Source organism: Pristis pectinata, chromosome 2 (genome assembly GCF_009764475.1).
Source record: "Pristis pectinata isolate sPriPec2 chromosome 2, sPriPec2.1.pri, whole genome shotgun sequence".
Classification (NCBI taxonomy): domain Eukaryota; kingdom Metazoa; phylum Chordata; class Chondrichthyes; order Rhinopristiformes; family Pristidae; genus Pristis; species Pristis pectinata.
Window position 1 is genome coordinate 127,994,590 of NC_067406.1, and position 13,744 is coordinate 128,008,333.

The window sequence follows — 13,744 nt, forward strand, 5'->3', positions numbered from 1 at the left end:
AAGGATGGTGTGACATCCGCTGTCTTCCAATCTGCTGGCACCTACCCAGAATCTGGAGAATTTTGGTAAATTGACCTAAATTGTCATTTCTTTCAGTATCCTGGGATGCATTCCATCAGGACCAGGGGACTTAACTACCTTTAGCGCCACTAGCTTGCTCAGCACTACCTCTTCAGTGATAGCAATTGTATCGAAGTCCTCACCTCCCATAGCATCCATAACATCTCGATGGCAATGGTAGACGCGTCCTCTACCATGAAGGCCGACACAAAACAGTCATTCAAAGCCTCGTCCATTTCTGCATTACCCAATATTAATTCCCCCTTCTCGTCTTCCAAGGGACCCATGTTCACTTTAGCCACCCTTACCTTTGTATAATTAAAAAGACTTTTACTATGTTTTTATATTTTGTGCTAGTTTACTTTCATAATGTATCTTCCCTTTCTTTATTGCTTAATTAGTGATCCTTTGTTGCTTTAAAGTTTTTCCAGTTTCGCACTACTCTTGGCAACTTTGTATGCATGAGTTTTTAGCTTGATGCCTTCCTTTAGTTCCTTAGTTATCCAAGGCTGGCTCTCCCCACCCTTACTGTCCTTGCTTTAAATTCATCATCTCAATTCATTTAATTTTTAAACATCTTGTATTTATCAAGTGTCATTAGCAACTAAATATCTATAGTTCTTCGTTTCACATTAATGAACCAAATATAGCCCATAACAATACAAGACAGTAGAATAGGTGACTAAAACCTTGCTGAGGGATAGGTTTTAAGCAGCATCCTAAAGGGGCATAAGGAGGTGCTGCTATTAGATGTATATGCGGGGAACTTACATATCCTACATCAGGTCTGTAACAGGTGTATGCTCCTAGAATGCTGTGCAGTATATCATAATAAGGACCTCCCTGCAGAAAAATATAGAGAATAGTTTTGTCAGTATAACTAAAAGGCTTTGCAAAGGACTTAATTTTCATACAGAGAAGAAAGCACAACAAATATAATTTTCATTGAAGGCTTCTATAACAACTACCATGAAAAAAGCAATCCACTATTAAAGTGAAGTTCCTAAAGCACGTAAAAATTATAGCTTTTTTTTTGTTAAAATGTTGTACTGATGGATCATTAGAAAGCATGGATGATGGCACTTTTTTAATGATCTTGTAAAGAACTAGATAATGGTGCCAAAATTGTTAATACAGTAGAATCGGAGAACCTACATCTTTGGAAGATTCAACATATTTCAAGCTGTATAATAAAAATCTGCATTTAATGTTAAGCTTTATATAATTCTGTAATGATGGATAAGTGGCTCTTTACCACAAAAATAGATATATTTAAGGAATTATGTTCATGTAATAATGCAGATGTTTTGTCTTAATTTCAAAATCCCTCAGGAAGTGACTAAATCTTGGGATGTGCTCTCATTATAAATGATTAAGTTAGTTAAAACATGGATCTGTTTTTTGAACGTTATTACGAGTTAATAGTTTAGGCACGGTAATGATTAGCTACAAATATTTCCAGAGCCAAAAACTGTACACTACAACTTAACATATTTGTATAAATTTTAATACACGTATTCCAATAGCTCTTTAGCTTATTGTGCAGAAAATAATCTTTCAGTTTTATATTTACCTGCTGAAAAATGCAAAGGTTTGGAAATGTACGAGAAATGTCCAACTTTATGAGCTCTAAACTGGCTTCCCTGTCTGCCGCAGATAACCCTTGATCTGTGAATAATAAAGATATACACTACTTAGCAGAATATAACAAATGGTTACTTTGTTTAGTTTGAGATGCTCCAAATGAGAACCTTAAATGAGCAAATATCTAACCCACTGCAATACCTGAAAGAATTTAATTTTCTTCAAGCCATTCAATGACTCCATGGTACCAACTCTTTCAAAAGAATAGTGATTTTCTGCCATATTTCTCTAAAAGAAATAAAATATTATGGTTTGACAATAACCAATTGGATATTGTTCACCTTGAGGGGCTTTATTAAGTTAATTTGAACAAATAGTGAAGGGGAGAGGGAGGAGTGGGTTCAGGTTTAAAATCAAGCAATGATCATCACTAGACAACTAACCCAAGCAAACCAGCACGCCATAAATCCACTATCACGGTCACCCACCACAAGTGTGAAAGATTCAGTAATTCTCCAAGTGTACTTGATAATTCCAGAAAAAAAAAATCAGGCATGAAGGACCAACTTGCTCTCAAATCAGGTGGTTGAAATAATGGCAAGAAATTGTATTTAAAAAAAACCTCAATACAAGATCATTATCAACTTTGAGTGATTTCAGTTGTTTCACTATCAAGTTGCTGCCTGCACGTAAGCAGTGCAACTATTAATTTAAATCCATTCTTTCTGCCATTCCTCCCAAACATTAAGCATAGAGAACTCCAGACAAGCCCAAGCCCCCTTATTACCATTAACAAAATTTGCACAGATGCTTAATTGCTGTTCAAAAATATATTAATGATGTCTTTAGATGCAAAAGAAAACTAGTGTCAGTTCCATTCAAGCCTCTCCATTAGCACCAAGCTAAAATTTCAGTACAAATACCTTCATTGTCCATGTCAGAGTGTGCTGTACTGAGAGATCTACATTTGTCTTTAGCTCGAGATAAGCAAATTTCATATAGCTCTGAAAGACAACATTATTTGAAAAGCAAGTTTGTAATAGATTGAATGAAAAAATTCTAATATTAAAAGTAAAATTTAAAATGAGAAGCATTTTTTCCAAGTGTAGCAATTTTATGTCAAGTAGAAGGAAGAACGTCACTTTCAAAAGTGCCTTGAGAAAGATTTATCATTATGTACTAAATTCATTCAATTTTGTTCCTGTGTAATTACTCATCTCACCATAAGGAATAGATGTTTACTGAATAGGAAGTCAAATTATATAAACTGATAGCACTAGAAGTTTTCTTTTTAAGAAAAACCAAGTTGTTCACAAAGGATCTAAAAGTATAAGTTAAATTCACAAAATTTTTCCATGATCAGGAAATTGTGTTAAGGATTTAACTGTAGTCTAAGTGGTACAGATCTAGATATTTGCTTGCAAGTGTGATGAACAATACAGTTTGAACATTGTAATTTCATAAGTGGATATTGAGCAATCAAGATGGATACCTACTGTGCAAGCAACAGAAAGGTGGAAGTACTGCAACAAGTAGGGAAAATGTATGCCATTTATAGAGAAGATGCCTATTCTAGATGCTTTGGGTGGGAGTGAAAAGGAAAGGAGGATAGTAAACTCTTGGATTTAACTACAGTTTCCTAACACATTAGGTACAAAATCACCTCCTTCCACTCCCTTTTCAGTTATTTCATCTTATCACTTATCAGTAGCCAATTTCAACCATAGCAAACAACTCTTGAAAACAATGCACAGAAGTTCACCAACCTGTACTTGCAACAACTTTTAGATAACTTGTGCAGTAGTACCTCTAATTCAGTAGAACCATTAAAGCTGGTTAGCTATACAGACTCACCATGAGTTATGTTTAGATCATTCCCTATGGCCAAGCTCCACACCTTCCCTCTCACACTTGGAGGAATTCCTTGCCACCAGAGATCACGAACTTTACGAGAATTAAACCTTCACATAAAGACAACAGATAATAAAAGTAGGTAACTATAAATTAATACGCAAGCTGCATAGCCATCGATTTAAAAAAACTCATGAGGATAAAATTAATACTTTGAATAATTTAAAATCAATGGCACTTTGCCAAAAGTTAATCCTATAGGCGATTCAAAGAATGTGGACCAATTCAGGGAATACCACCAGAGTTGCAGATACAGACAAAAACATGTGCTGAAATTTGAAATAAATACAGAAAATGCGAGAAAAACTGAGGTCAGCCAGCATCCATGGAAAGAGAAAAGAAAATCAAGGTTTCAGGTTGATGACTCTTCATCAGAACTGGAAAAGCGAGAAAACAAATGCTTTAAACTGCAGAAAGTAGGAAGGATGGAGAGGAATGCCTGTCCTAAAGTGCAGACTAAAGTAACCATTACTTTAAATTCCAACTCGTTATCTCACATTTCTGGTTTTGATGAAGGATCACTGACCTAAAAAAATAACCCTCTCTCTCCATAGATGCTGCCAAATCTAACAATATACTGTACTCACGAAGAAACTTGCATTTTGCATGAGCTTTGCCAACTATACTGGACTACACCTTCAATTCTTTCAATTAAGTTATATTGAGACCAAATAATAAGGCTAAGGACTATCACAAGGCAAGGACATAGAGAAGCATAGAAGATAGGTGCAGGAATAAACCATTGAGGAATCATAGATAACCCCCTGCTCATTACCATATGTCCATTCTTTCCTCATACCCCTCGATGTGTTATTTTAGAAGTCCATCTCCTCAAACATATTCGGTGACTTAGCCTGCACAGCCTCAGTGGCTGAGAACTCCACAGGTTCATCACCGACTGATGAAATTTCTCATCTCAGCCCTAAATCTCTTACTCTGTAACCCTAGACAGTGAACCCTTGTTCCAGGCAGCCAAAGCCATGGTGGAGGTTCTCAAATTTGTTGAAGACCACTCAAAGCTCATTTTAACATCCTTCACCTAGCCAATCACCACATATTTTCTAGGCTCCCACAAGAAGATTGGCCAAGTGCAGCCATTAAACTGGGCCTGACAACAGCTTAATTCATTCACAAAGGAGGGGAGAAAATTCAGGAAAAAGGAATGAACATCTGATTTGCTTATTGCTGATATCATTATTATTGCAGGATCATAAATACTTTGAAGAAAATTCTGTAGCCAGTCTGTATTATATCAGTCCAATGCAACAAGCTTAGAAAATAAGCACAAAAAGAAACTGCCTTTTTATTACAATGTAGAATAGTTTTGTTTCCTCTCTAACTTACATGGTCTCCCAGTTGGGTAGGACTTCATTGTTCCAAGTCATCACAGCATTACCAATGGTATCTTCCAGTTTACACCTGTCTTCCAACAGCTTTCTTCGCCGTTGGGCATCTTTTTGTTCTACAAAAGGAACACACCTCCCAAGTTGAATATGCATTTCTGTGATTTGAAGACATGACTTTCTTTACAATCAAATGAAGGGGCGTTTCATATTGTATCTCCATTTTGCCCGTCTCCTCCAGTTCAACCCCCACCACCAATAAGAGTCTAAGTCTTAACAAGACCCCCAAAACTATGATGCATTTCTAATTCATAAATATTGCTAACAGTGAATCAATCTTTAACTGCAGAAAATGAGCACACATTACATGGACTTTAACAAGGTCTTTGATCAGGTCCCGCATGCTAGGTTAAAAGATATGGGATTCAGGATGACCTAGCCAACTGGATACAAAATTGGCTTGCTGGTAGGAGGCAGAGTGATTGTGAAGGGTTGTTTTTCAGAGTGGAGGCCTATGACCAGCGTATGTCACAGGGATCCATGCTGGATCCTCTGTTGTTTGTCATATATATTAATAATTTGGATGAGAACGGAGGTGACATGATTAGTAAGCTTGCAGATGACACCAAAATTGGTGGTTTAATGGACAGTGAAGAAGGTTATCTAAGGTTACCAAAGGATCGAGATCAACTGAGAAAGTGGGCAAAATAATGGCAGATGGAATTTAACTCAGACAAATATGGTGATGCATTTCGGGAAGTTAAGTCAGGGCAGGACATACACAGTGAATGGCAGGGCCCTGAGGAGTGTTTGAGAACAGAGGGACCTAGGGACACAAGTACCTAGTTTCCTGAAAGCGGCAACACGGGTAGACAAGGTGGTGAAGGCAGGGTATGGAATGCATGTCTTCATCAGTCGACGTATTGAATACAAGAGTTGGAAACGTCATGTTGCAATTGTACAAAACATTGGCTAGGCCGCACTTGGGCTTGAGTTATAAGGAGAGATTGGATAAGCTGGGTCTGTTTTCCCTGGAGGAAAGGAGGCTGAGAGGTGAAGTGAGAGAGGTATATAAAATTATGAGGCATAGATGGGACAAATAGCCAGTCTTTGCCATGGAAGGGGAGTCTAAAATTAGAGGGCATAGATTTAAAGTGAGGGGGTCGTGGTTTGAAGGGATAAATTTTTCACACAAAGAGTAATTCATGTCTGGAACAAGCTGCCAGAGGTGGGAGGAGACAGGATCAATAAGAATATTTAAGAGGCACCTGGAAAGGTACTTGAATGAGCAAGATATCCAGGGATATCGAATTAATGCAAGCCGGTGGGATTAGTGTGGATAGGAATGATGGTCAGCATAGACACGGTAGGGCAATGTGCTGTACAACTATGCTTTTGCCCATTTCACATCCAAATAAAAACAAAAAAGTTGGCCACATGGTCCCAAGGCTGCTCCATCACAGAAGATCAAAGTGGATCTGATTTTCACCTCAGCTCCAATTCACTGTTTATTCCCCATAAGCTTGATTCCCTTCTAACCATTCAATTTTATGTTCTGTTGTCATTTGGAAGAAAACCATATTTACACAATCCTGATTCCTACCAGGCCATTAACATTAAAATTATACTACATTTTGTTTTTGAAATCAGACTTGCTCTACCTTCAGAGAAAGGAAACACCATATGGGAAATTTAATGCAACAAGATGCCAGAAAGTGGGCACTGGAGGGGAAAACAAGATTGGCAAGAAACCTAAGTGCAGAGCTCTTCACATTGTCAAAAAACTCAATATAAAGATACCCAATACCATACACTAAAATTATAGCAATGGAACAAGTGGTATTTAACCTCGTTTTTTCACTTGAGCCACCATCTCTGCATACTGCTGCCTATGCTTTTGAGCTTCTTCGGCTGGTTTTGCAGGGAGATTTCTGAGGAGAAATTGGAGTATTTGTTAACTTGATAATTTTGGTGACAGCTCAAATTACAAATTAGGCCAACAGAGTGAAGCATTTTAGGTCCAAAATATACCAAATACCTATAAAATGATACAACTAATTCAGCAAATGACAGACTTCTGAGCATGTTGTAGCACAAAAAGATGCTCTTTAACTGCTCTTCCTGCTTCAAACTTAACCTGAACTTTATGTAAATTAGTGAATGGGGTAACTGAGTGACTATGAAAGTTATAAAACAACATGAATTTTAAACATGATTAGTTTAGGAATATCAATAACTTGTTAGAGATGAAGGAATATTCAAACAACGAATGAAACAATTTGGTGAGGTAGCTGGCTTTGAGTAACACCTAAAGAACAGTACCAAATAGAGACACTGAATGGAATGAGGCTGGGGGCAATGACGTATCTTTATTGAGCATCTGCATAATCTCATCATTTCCTTGTTTTTTTTTAAAATAGCTGATGAAGTGGTGTAGGTATGCTCGAATGTTGTAAACACGGTAAATACTTTGCATAGAGCATACCTTTGGAAACAGTGAAGTGATAGGTAACTGTACTTTTGGTGATATTCAAAGAAATATTGGTCAGGGAACCAGGATAACTTTCCTGCTCTTTAAAATATCATGGAATACTTGACATCTATCTGGGACAGAGGTGGGGCCACAGTTTCACATCTTGTTCGAAATATAGCAATCTTACACTGTTAGTTTCATAGCCACAACCATCAGGACAAAAAAGGCTTTATCAAATTTATAGGTTAGTTTCTCTGTCCACAGATTCTGCCCAGCTGCTGAATATTGCCAGCATTTTTGAATTTTGTTTTATTCCAGCTCACTTCCTCATTACCTGCTCTGTACAGAAACTACTACTACTTTACACAGAGGGTAGCGAGGACCTGGAATGAGCTGCCAGAGGAAGTGGTCAAGGCGGACACAATTGCAATAGTTAAGAGGCATTCAGACAGGTACATGGAGGGGAGGGGCTTGAAGGGTTATGGGCTGAACACAGGCAGCTGGGACCAGCAGGGAGGATGCTGTGGTCGGCATGGACCAGTTGGGCTGAAGGGCCTGTTTCTGTGCTGTATTACTCTATGACTCCACTAAGAATGTCTCCCTAAAGCTTTGATCTGCCCTTTTCATTGTCTTTGAGATTTCCAAAAGCATCTTACAGCAATAAATTACTGTTAAAGCATATAGACAGAAGCTGCACCTTCATAAATATAGACACAAAGTCCATGTTCATGACCAAAATAATGACCAATTTGGATGTTGGTTGAACATGGCAACAAAGTCCTGTTCGGGGCTTTATTATAACATCTCTCAAAATTAATTTAATAATCAAACCCCTTCAATAGTGAGCTGCAATACCAAACTAGAAAATGTGCTCAACTTCTAAAGTAGGCCTTGAATTAGTGATCACCTCCTCTTTCCCAGTCCTTCAAAACATTTCCTCCCAGTAATGACTATCCCAGCTACTCATTCTCCCTCTTGCCTTTCTGCCACATCCTTCCCAAATTTAGACAGAAGTCTAAAATAATCCACTCAACAGTGGCTGCTTGCAAGAGACAAATGGCTAAAAAGTTATATCAATGGAATTTTCACACTGCTCACCCTCAATTTCCTTCACACCATCCTTTTTCTTTCCAAATGCATTACTCGCATGGAGGCAATTTGTGGGATCTTAACCACCTATCAAAAGTTGTCTGACTTTTCACACACCAGGCACCAAATTTGAATTGCTTTGTTCTGTAGAGCTCAGTGGCAGCCTAAGTCATGACTTACCCACCAAGTTAATTAGAATAAAATGATGGACGTGGCCTGCATGATTATCACAAGCATCTTTTCCCTCACATCTACTGATATCACTGAGTTCCCATGGCATAAAGTTTCATTGGAAACAAACTGTTACAGAATCACAGAATACAGAGCACAGGGGAAGGCCATTTGTCCCATTGTGTCCTAACAACTTAGTTCCACCCAGCTAGTGAGTTGCTCTTATAGAAATCCAAATCTGTAACCTGTCAAATTTTTCTTCACAGTATTTTTATCCAATTCCCTTAGTAAATCCACAATAGAACCCATTCCCACCACATCGGCAGGCAATACATTCCAGATTCAAACCACAAAAATAAGATTTTCCCTGCATCATTCTTAATTTTCTTAATTTAAGCCCATGACCTCTATACCTTGATCTGTCCACTAACCAACTTCTCCCTATCTACTTTATGCAGACCCCTCATCATTTCATATATTTTCATCAAATCGCCCCTCAGCCTTCTCTAAAGTAAATAGTCCATGCCTCACTAATCTATCCTTGTAACTACAGTCCCTTATCAATGTGCCTCAGGATGTTTAACCATGGGACCACCACAGCTAAACCCATTTTTGCCCACACCAACATGTTCATACTTGCCAACTATAATCAAAGTCTTTGTATTGTTAAAGTAGATTTTCTAATTCAGTATCAATAATCACTATGTACAATATAACAAAGTAGAGCTTTGCCCACAGGACTTTATATTAGCATGAATCCAATTTTTGATGACAACAGATAAATGATTTAACTTTCAACCTCAAGGAACTTCACGCCCATGAGAAAGCAAAAGATTGGCAGGTCACTCTTGTCATCAGGGTTTTCAAGTACATTCAGAACAGATATGCTAATAGAAGCATATACAAAGTACAATTTAGCACAAAGTCAGAAAATATGGATAATTTGTTATTTAATGCTACCAAGTTTTACTTTAAGGCATACAAATTTGCTTATCAAAGTAAAGGTTAAGGAATAAGAAAACGGTTGTTTAATACTTACGCTGGCCTGTCCTCAAGGATAAGTGCTGTTGTGGAGAGAGGTTCGAAGTCTAGATTTTTCCTCACGCATTGATTAGGAGAGGGAGACTTCTGGGCTCTCCTCAATCCTTCTTCATATTCCTTTAAGAATGGATAATTTACTTTTATTTCCAGTACTACTGCCAACTAATTCTAAAGATTTATTGACCATGAAATGCATACCAACACCAAATTAAACAGATTTTGATAAGAGTAGCAGAAGGAGATTGAAGCCTGGCTCCTCCATTCTTGGCTTCTGCATCCTTGATTTACACCATTGTCCAGGCTCAAAATGCTGGAAACCTTTCACTATACTTATTCATCTCTCTCCCCCCTCAAACATGCCATTTCACACTTTAACCATTTTAGTTTACGTGACACATGACAAGAAAACCCCCAGTGGTGAGCTTTCAGAATTCCAAGTCACAAGCCATTGGTTCCTACTCAGCAAGATACAGTCAGCACATGCACAAATCCCTGAAAGCAATTGAAAGGGCAAGGTAAGCCTCGAGATTTTACAATATCATCCCTTTGCTCAACCTTACACTTAATTTACTCCTGGCTGAGCATCAACTGCAAAGCTTCCAAGCTTTGGAAAACATATCCATCTTTCTCTTCAAAGATGTTGCTTAAAATTTTCACCAAATCTCCTCATGCAATTTGATATCAAATTCTATTTCCTAACATTCCTGTGAAATGCGCAGGTATAAGGAGGGAAATTTTGTTTAAGTGCAAAGCATTGACGGAGAAGGATGTTGCCTGGGATGGAATTTTTCAGTTAAGAGGATAGACTAGATCAGCTGGGTTTGTTGTCCTTGGAGCGGAGGTGGCTGAGGTGGGACCTGATAGAGGTGTACAAAATTATCAGAGGCATATATAGGGCAGAAAACAAAAAAACTTCTCTCATGACAGAGGCATCTAAAACCAGAGTTTTTAGAGCTTAGGTTTCAGGCAAAGAATAAGAGGTTTAGAGGGGATCGGAGGAAGATACCCCCCCCCCCCCCCCACTCAGGAGGAGGGGGGTTGCAATCTGCAGTGCACTGTCTGAAAAGATGGTGGAGGCAGATATGCTCACTTAAGAACCAGCTAGACAAGCTCTTCAATTGCCGAGGTATAGTAGGCTATGGACCAGGCGTTGGTAAATTGATAGGTGCTTAATGGAAGGCCTGAACATGGTGGGTCAGAGGGCCTGTCCCTGTGCTGTATAACTATGATCAATATTCTGCACCATTTGATATACTGGCTTTTCTGCATATTTATATACTCTTATATTTATAAGATCAAATATAGCTTGCTAACTTGTTTGTATTATTTAACATTCATAGCCTTATTATGATTCAATGGCTTCAAATTGATCCTAGCAAGTTTCTCCTTCATCTTCATCCATAATCCCTTATCTGTTTGTTTTAAATCCAGAATCTTAATTTTTATTTCCTTTCCTATTTTCTTTCACGGAATATGAACCTTTCTTCCTTACAGAGCTGCAAATAACCTAATTTATTCTTGCATTTGTAGATTAAGAAACTTTGATCCAGTTACGTGGTGAGCTCCCTCTTCTAATCATCCAATACTAATCTTGTACACATCTAAATATTCCATTTTCAACACACTCACAATACGACTGAATACAGATATTGAAATGTTTCATTTCTTGCTACATCAGTTTAAATCTATCCCACTATTCAAGTTATAAAATCAGAAAATGATGTAAATCACTCAGGAATCAAGCAGCAAAGATAGAGAAACGTTTCAAATTAACTGGGGCAACACACACAAAATGCTGGAATAACTCAGCAGGTCAGGCAGTATCCATGGAGAGAAAGTCGATGTTTTGGATGTGTCAAGTTAACTGGGAAAGTTTTATCTTTTTCTTAGTTGCTAGGAAGGGTCTTTGATGTGAAGTGTTAACTGTTTTTCTTTCTGTTTCTGTGCAGTGTGACTATGAACTTCCACCAAGGAAGACAAGTACAGCCAGTACATGGGAGCACAACCAAGCCACCAGGTTCCCCACAGATTGCATATCACCCTGTCTGGGAAACACATCATCGTTACTGGGTCCAAGTCCTGGAACTCGCTATCCAAAAACATTCTGAGTGTACCTCAAACAGAACTGAGGCAGTTCAAGGTGGTGGCTCATCATCACCTTCTCTAGGTCAGTTAGGATTGGCAATAAATGCCGGCCAAGCCAGTGACATGTGGACTCCAAAAAATTAAAGATAAATAACATAGCCTGGAAATTTCCACAATGCTTTTGGCAGAATTTGCACAATTGTATTAGGTGATGGAAAACAGCATTCAGCTCAAATTGTGCTTCAGTGATTTTTTCCCCCCCAATGCAAATACAGTTTGAAATGAATTTTACTATAATTCATAAATTATGGAACTGCCTACATTACACCAATTTGAAAACTGTTTTTAATAAACAGCTTTCAGTAATTTAAAATTAGGTTAACTTTAGGTGGTAGACTGAACTGATCAAAATTGTTTAGATTTATCAAAATGCCACTCTAATTAATTAGCCAGACTGAGCTTACTATGGGCAGCAGAGTGGTGTAGCAGGTAAGGCTGCTGCCTCAGAGCTCCAGCAAACCGGGTTCGATCCCAATCTCTGGTGCTGCGTACGATTTGCACACTTTCCCTCTGACCACATAGGTTTGCCCCAAGTACTCTGGTTTCCTCCTATATCCCTGAGACATGCCAAATGGTAGGCTGACTGGTTAGTGCAGTGTAGACATGTTTTAGAAAAATCAAAGTGGTGTTGATTAGCATGTTAGAGAGAACAGACCGCAGTGAAATAAGTGGGAGAATGGGATTTCTGAGAGCTGGCATGGATTTTATGTGCTGAATGGCCTTCTATATTGGAAGAAAATATGGAGAAACACAAGACACTGGTAAAGATTTTGCATATGCTGATAAACAAAAATGGACAGATATTCTGGAATTTGGTGGCTGGTGACGGCGTCAGACAGCACTTTTCAAAACAGGTGCAACGTACACTAGAATTACCGATGCAAAAAAAATGCTTAACAGCTCCAGAAAGAACAGTAGTAAGTACTACCAAGTTTTCTTCTGAGATTTCTTAAAATATCTAGCATGCTTATCTCAATGCTATTCCCAAATTCACAAAAAAAAGCAAGTGATTGGCAAAGGCAAGCCCCCATACAAAGCTTGAGAGGCAATTTTGTCAGCAGTGGAACAATACAAATGTTGCAAGGTCAGATTGGTTATTGCAATTTAACACGTCACAGGAAATGAAATGCAGAAGTAGCAAAGGATGAAACTGAAGAATGTGGCAAGATTTTGTAACTGTATTGCCCCTACCATTTGTTATCAGCCTCAATTTCCAAAGCTGATTAAACTTAATGAATACTTGGATTAAATGAGAACAGTTTTTTTAAAAAAGTCAGACTTCATGAGTACAGCTGTTGAGTAGAAAATAAAGAGTGTGCTTTTATAACCAAACCAGCCTCTGATATTTTGTCAGGACTTTGAAGAACAGACAGCAGGAGCAAGCAGCAGCACCTGGATCATGTATTGCCAAAATGGCCCAGGGTCGTTTTAGCTAAAGCAATACACACAGTAGAGACATGCTAAAATGTCTGGATTGCAACAGTGGGTAACACAATCACAGCTGGAGGTGCAATGTGAACAAAATCAAGATCGTGCAGATTTCTAGGTATGTTCAATGATAGATTGCTGAAAGAACAAGGTGAAGAGCGTGGTTGGAAGATGTGCAAGGCATGGTCTATGGCCTAGTGGTTTGGAGATAATGGAGTGGAACTGAAAAAGTATATGTACAAATATTGCTCTCTGCCACTGACTTCCATAGTCTGAACATTAGCAGCTCTGATCCAGTAATCTGCACTATTGTTAAGGGATCAGCAATTTAGAATATATAAACAAGTTTTGAAACTAATCCATTGGTTGCATCCTGAATCATAGCTTAAACATGATAATGTTATTTCTATGATTAAAATTTACAAATTACCCTCCAAAAGATAAATCAGAGCTCAGTGCAGTAAAACTGTGACTAAAAGTCAGAGATGCTTTTGTGTAT

The 13,744-nt window shown here is 38.2% G+C and overlaps 1 protein-coding gene across 3 annotated transcripts in view; it reads right to left on the reverse strand.

Annotated features, from left to right (window-relative positions):
- LOC127586754 (TBC1 domain family member 14-like) overlaps window positions 1-13,744 on the reverse strand; it is a 65,095-nt gene that overhangs the window by 13,401 nt on the left and 37,950 nt on the right. For all 3 annotated transcript variants that reach the window (XM_052044887.1, XM_052044889.1, XM_052044888.1), the window contains 7 exons: window positions 9,671-9,789; window positions 6,747-6,829; window positions 4,900-5,017; window positions 3,499-3,605; window positions 2,568-2,648; window positions 1,634-1,728; window positions 832-903 (listed from right to left, as the gene is read on the reverse strand). In XM_052044887.1, coding sequence (XP_051900847.1) covers window positions 832-903; window positions 1,634-1,728; window positions 2,568-2,648; window positions 3,499-3,605; window positions 4,900-5,017; window positions 6,747-6,829; window positions 9,671-9,789 — 675 coding nt within the window. The remainder of the gene's footprint in view (window positions 1-831; window positions 904-1,633; window positions 1,729-2,567; window positions 2,649-3,498; window positions 3,606-4,899; window positions 5,018-6,746; window positions 6,830-9,670; window positions 9,790-13,744) is intronic.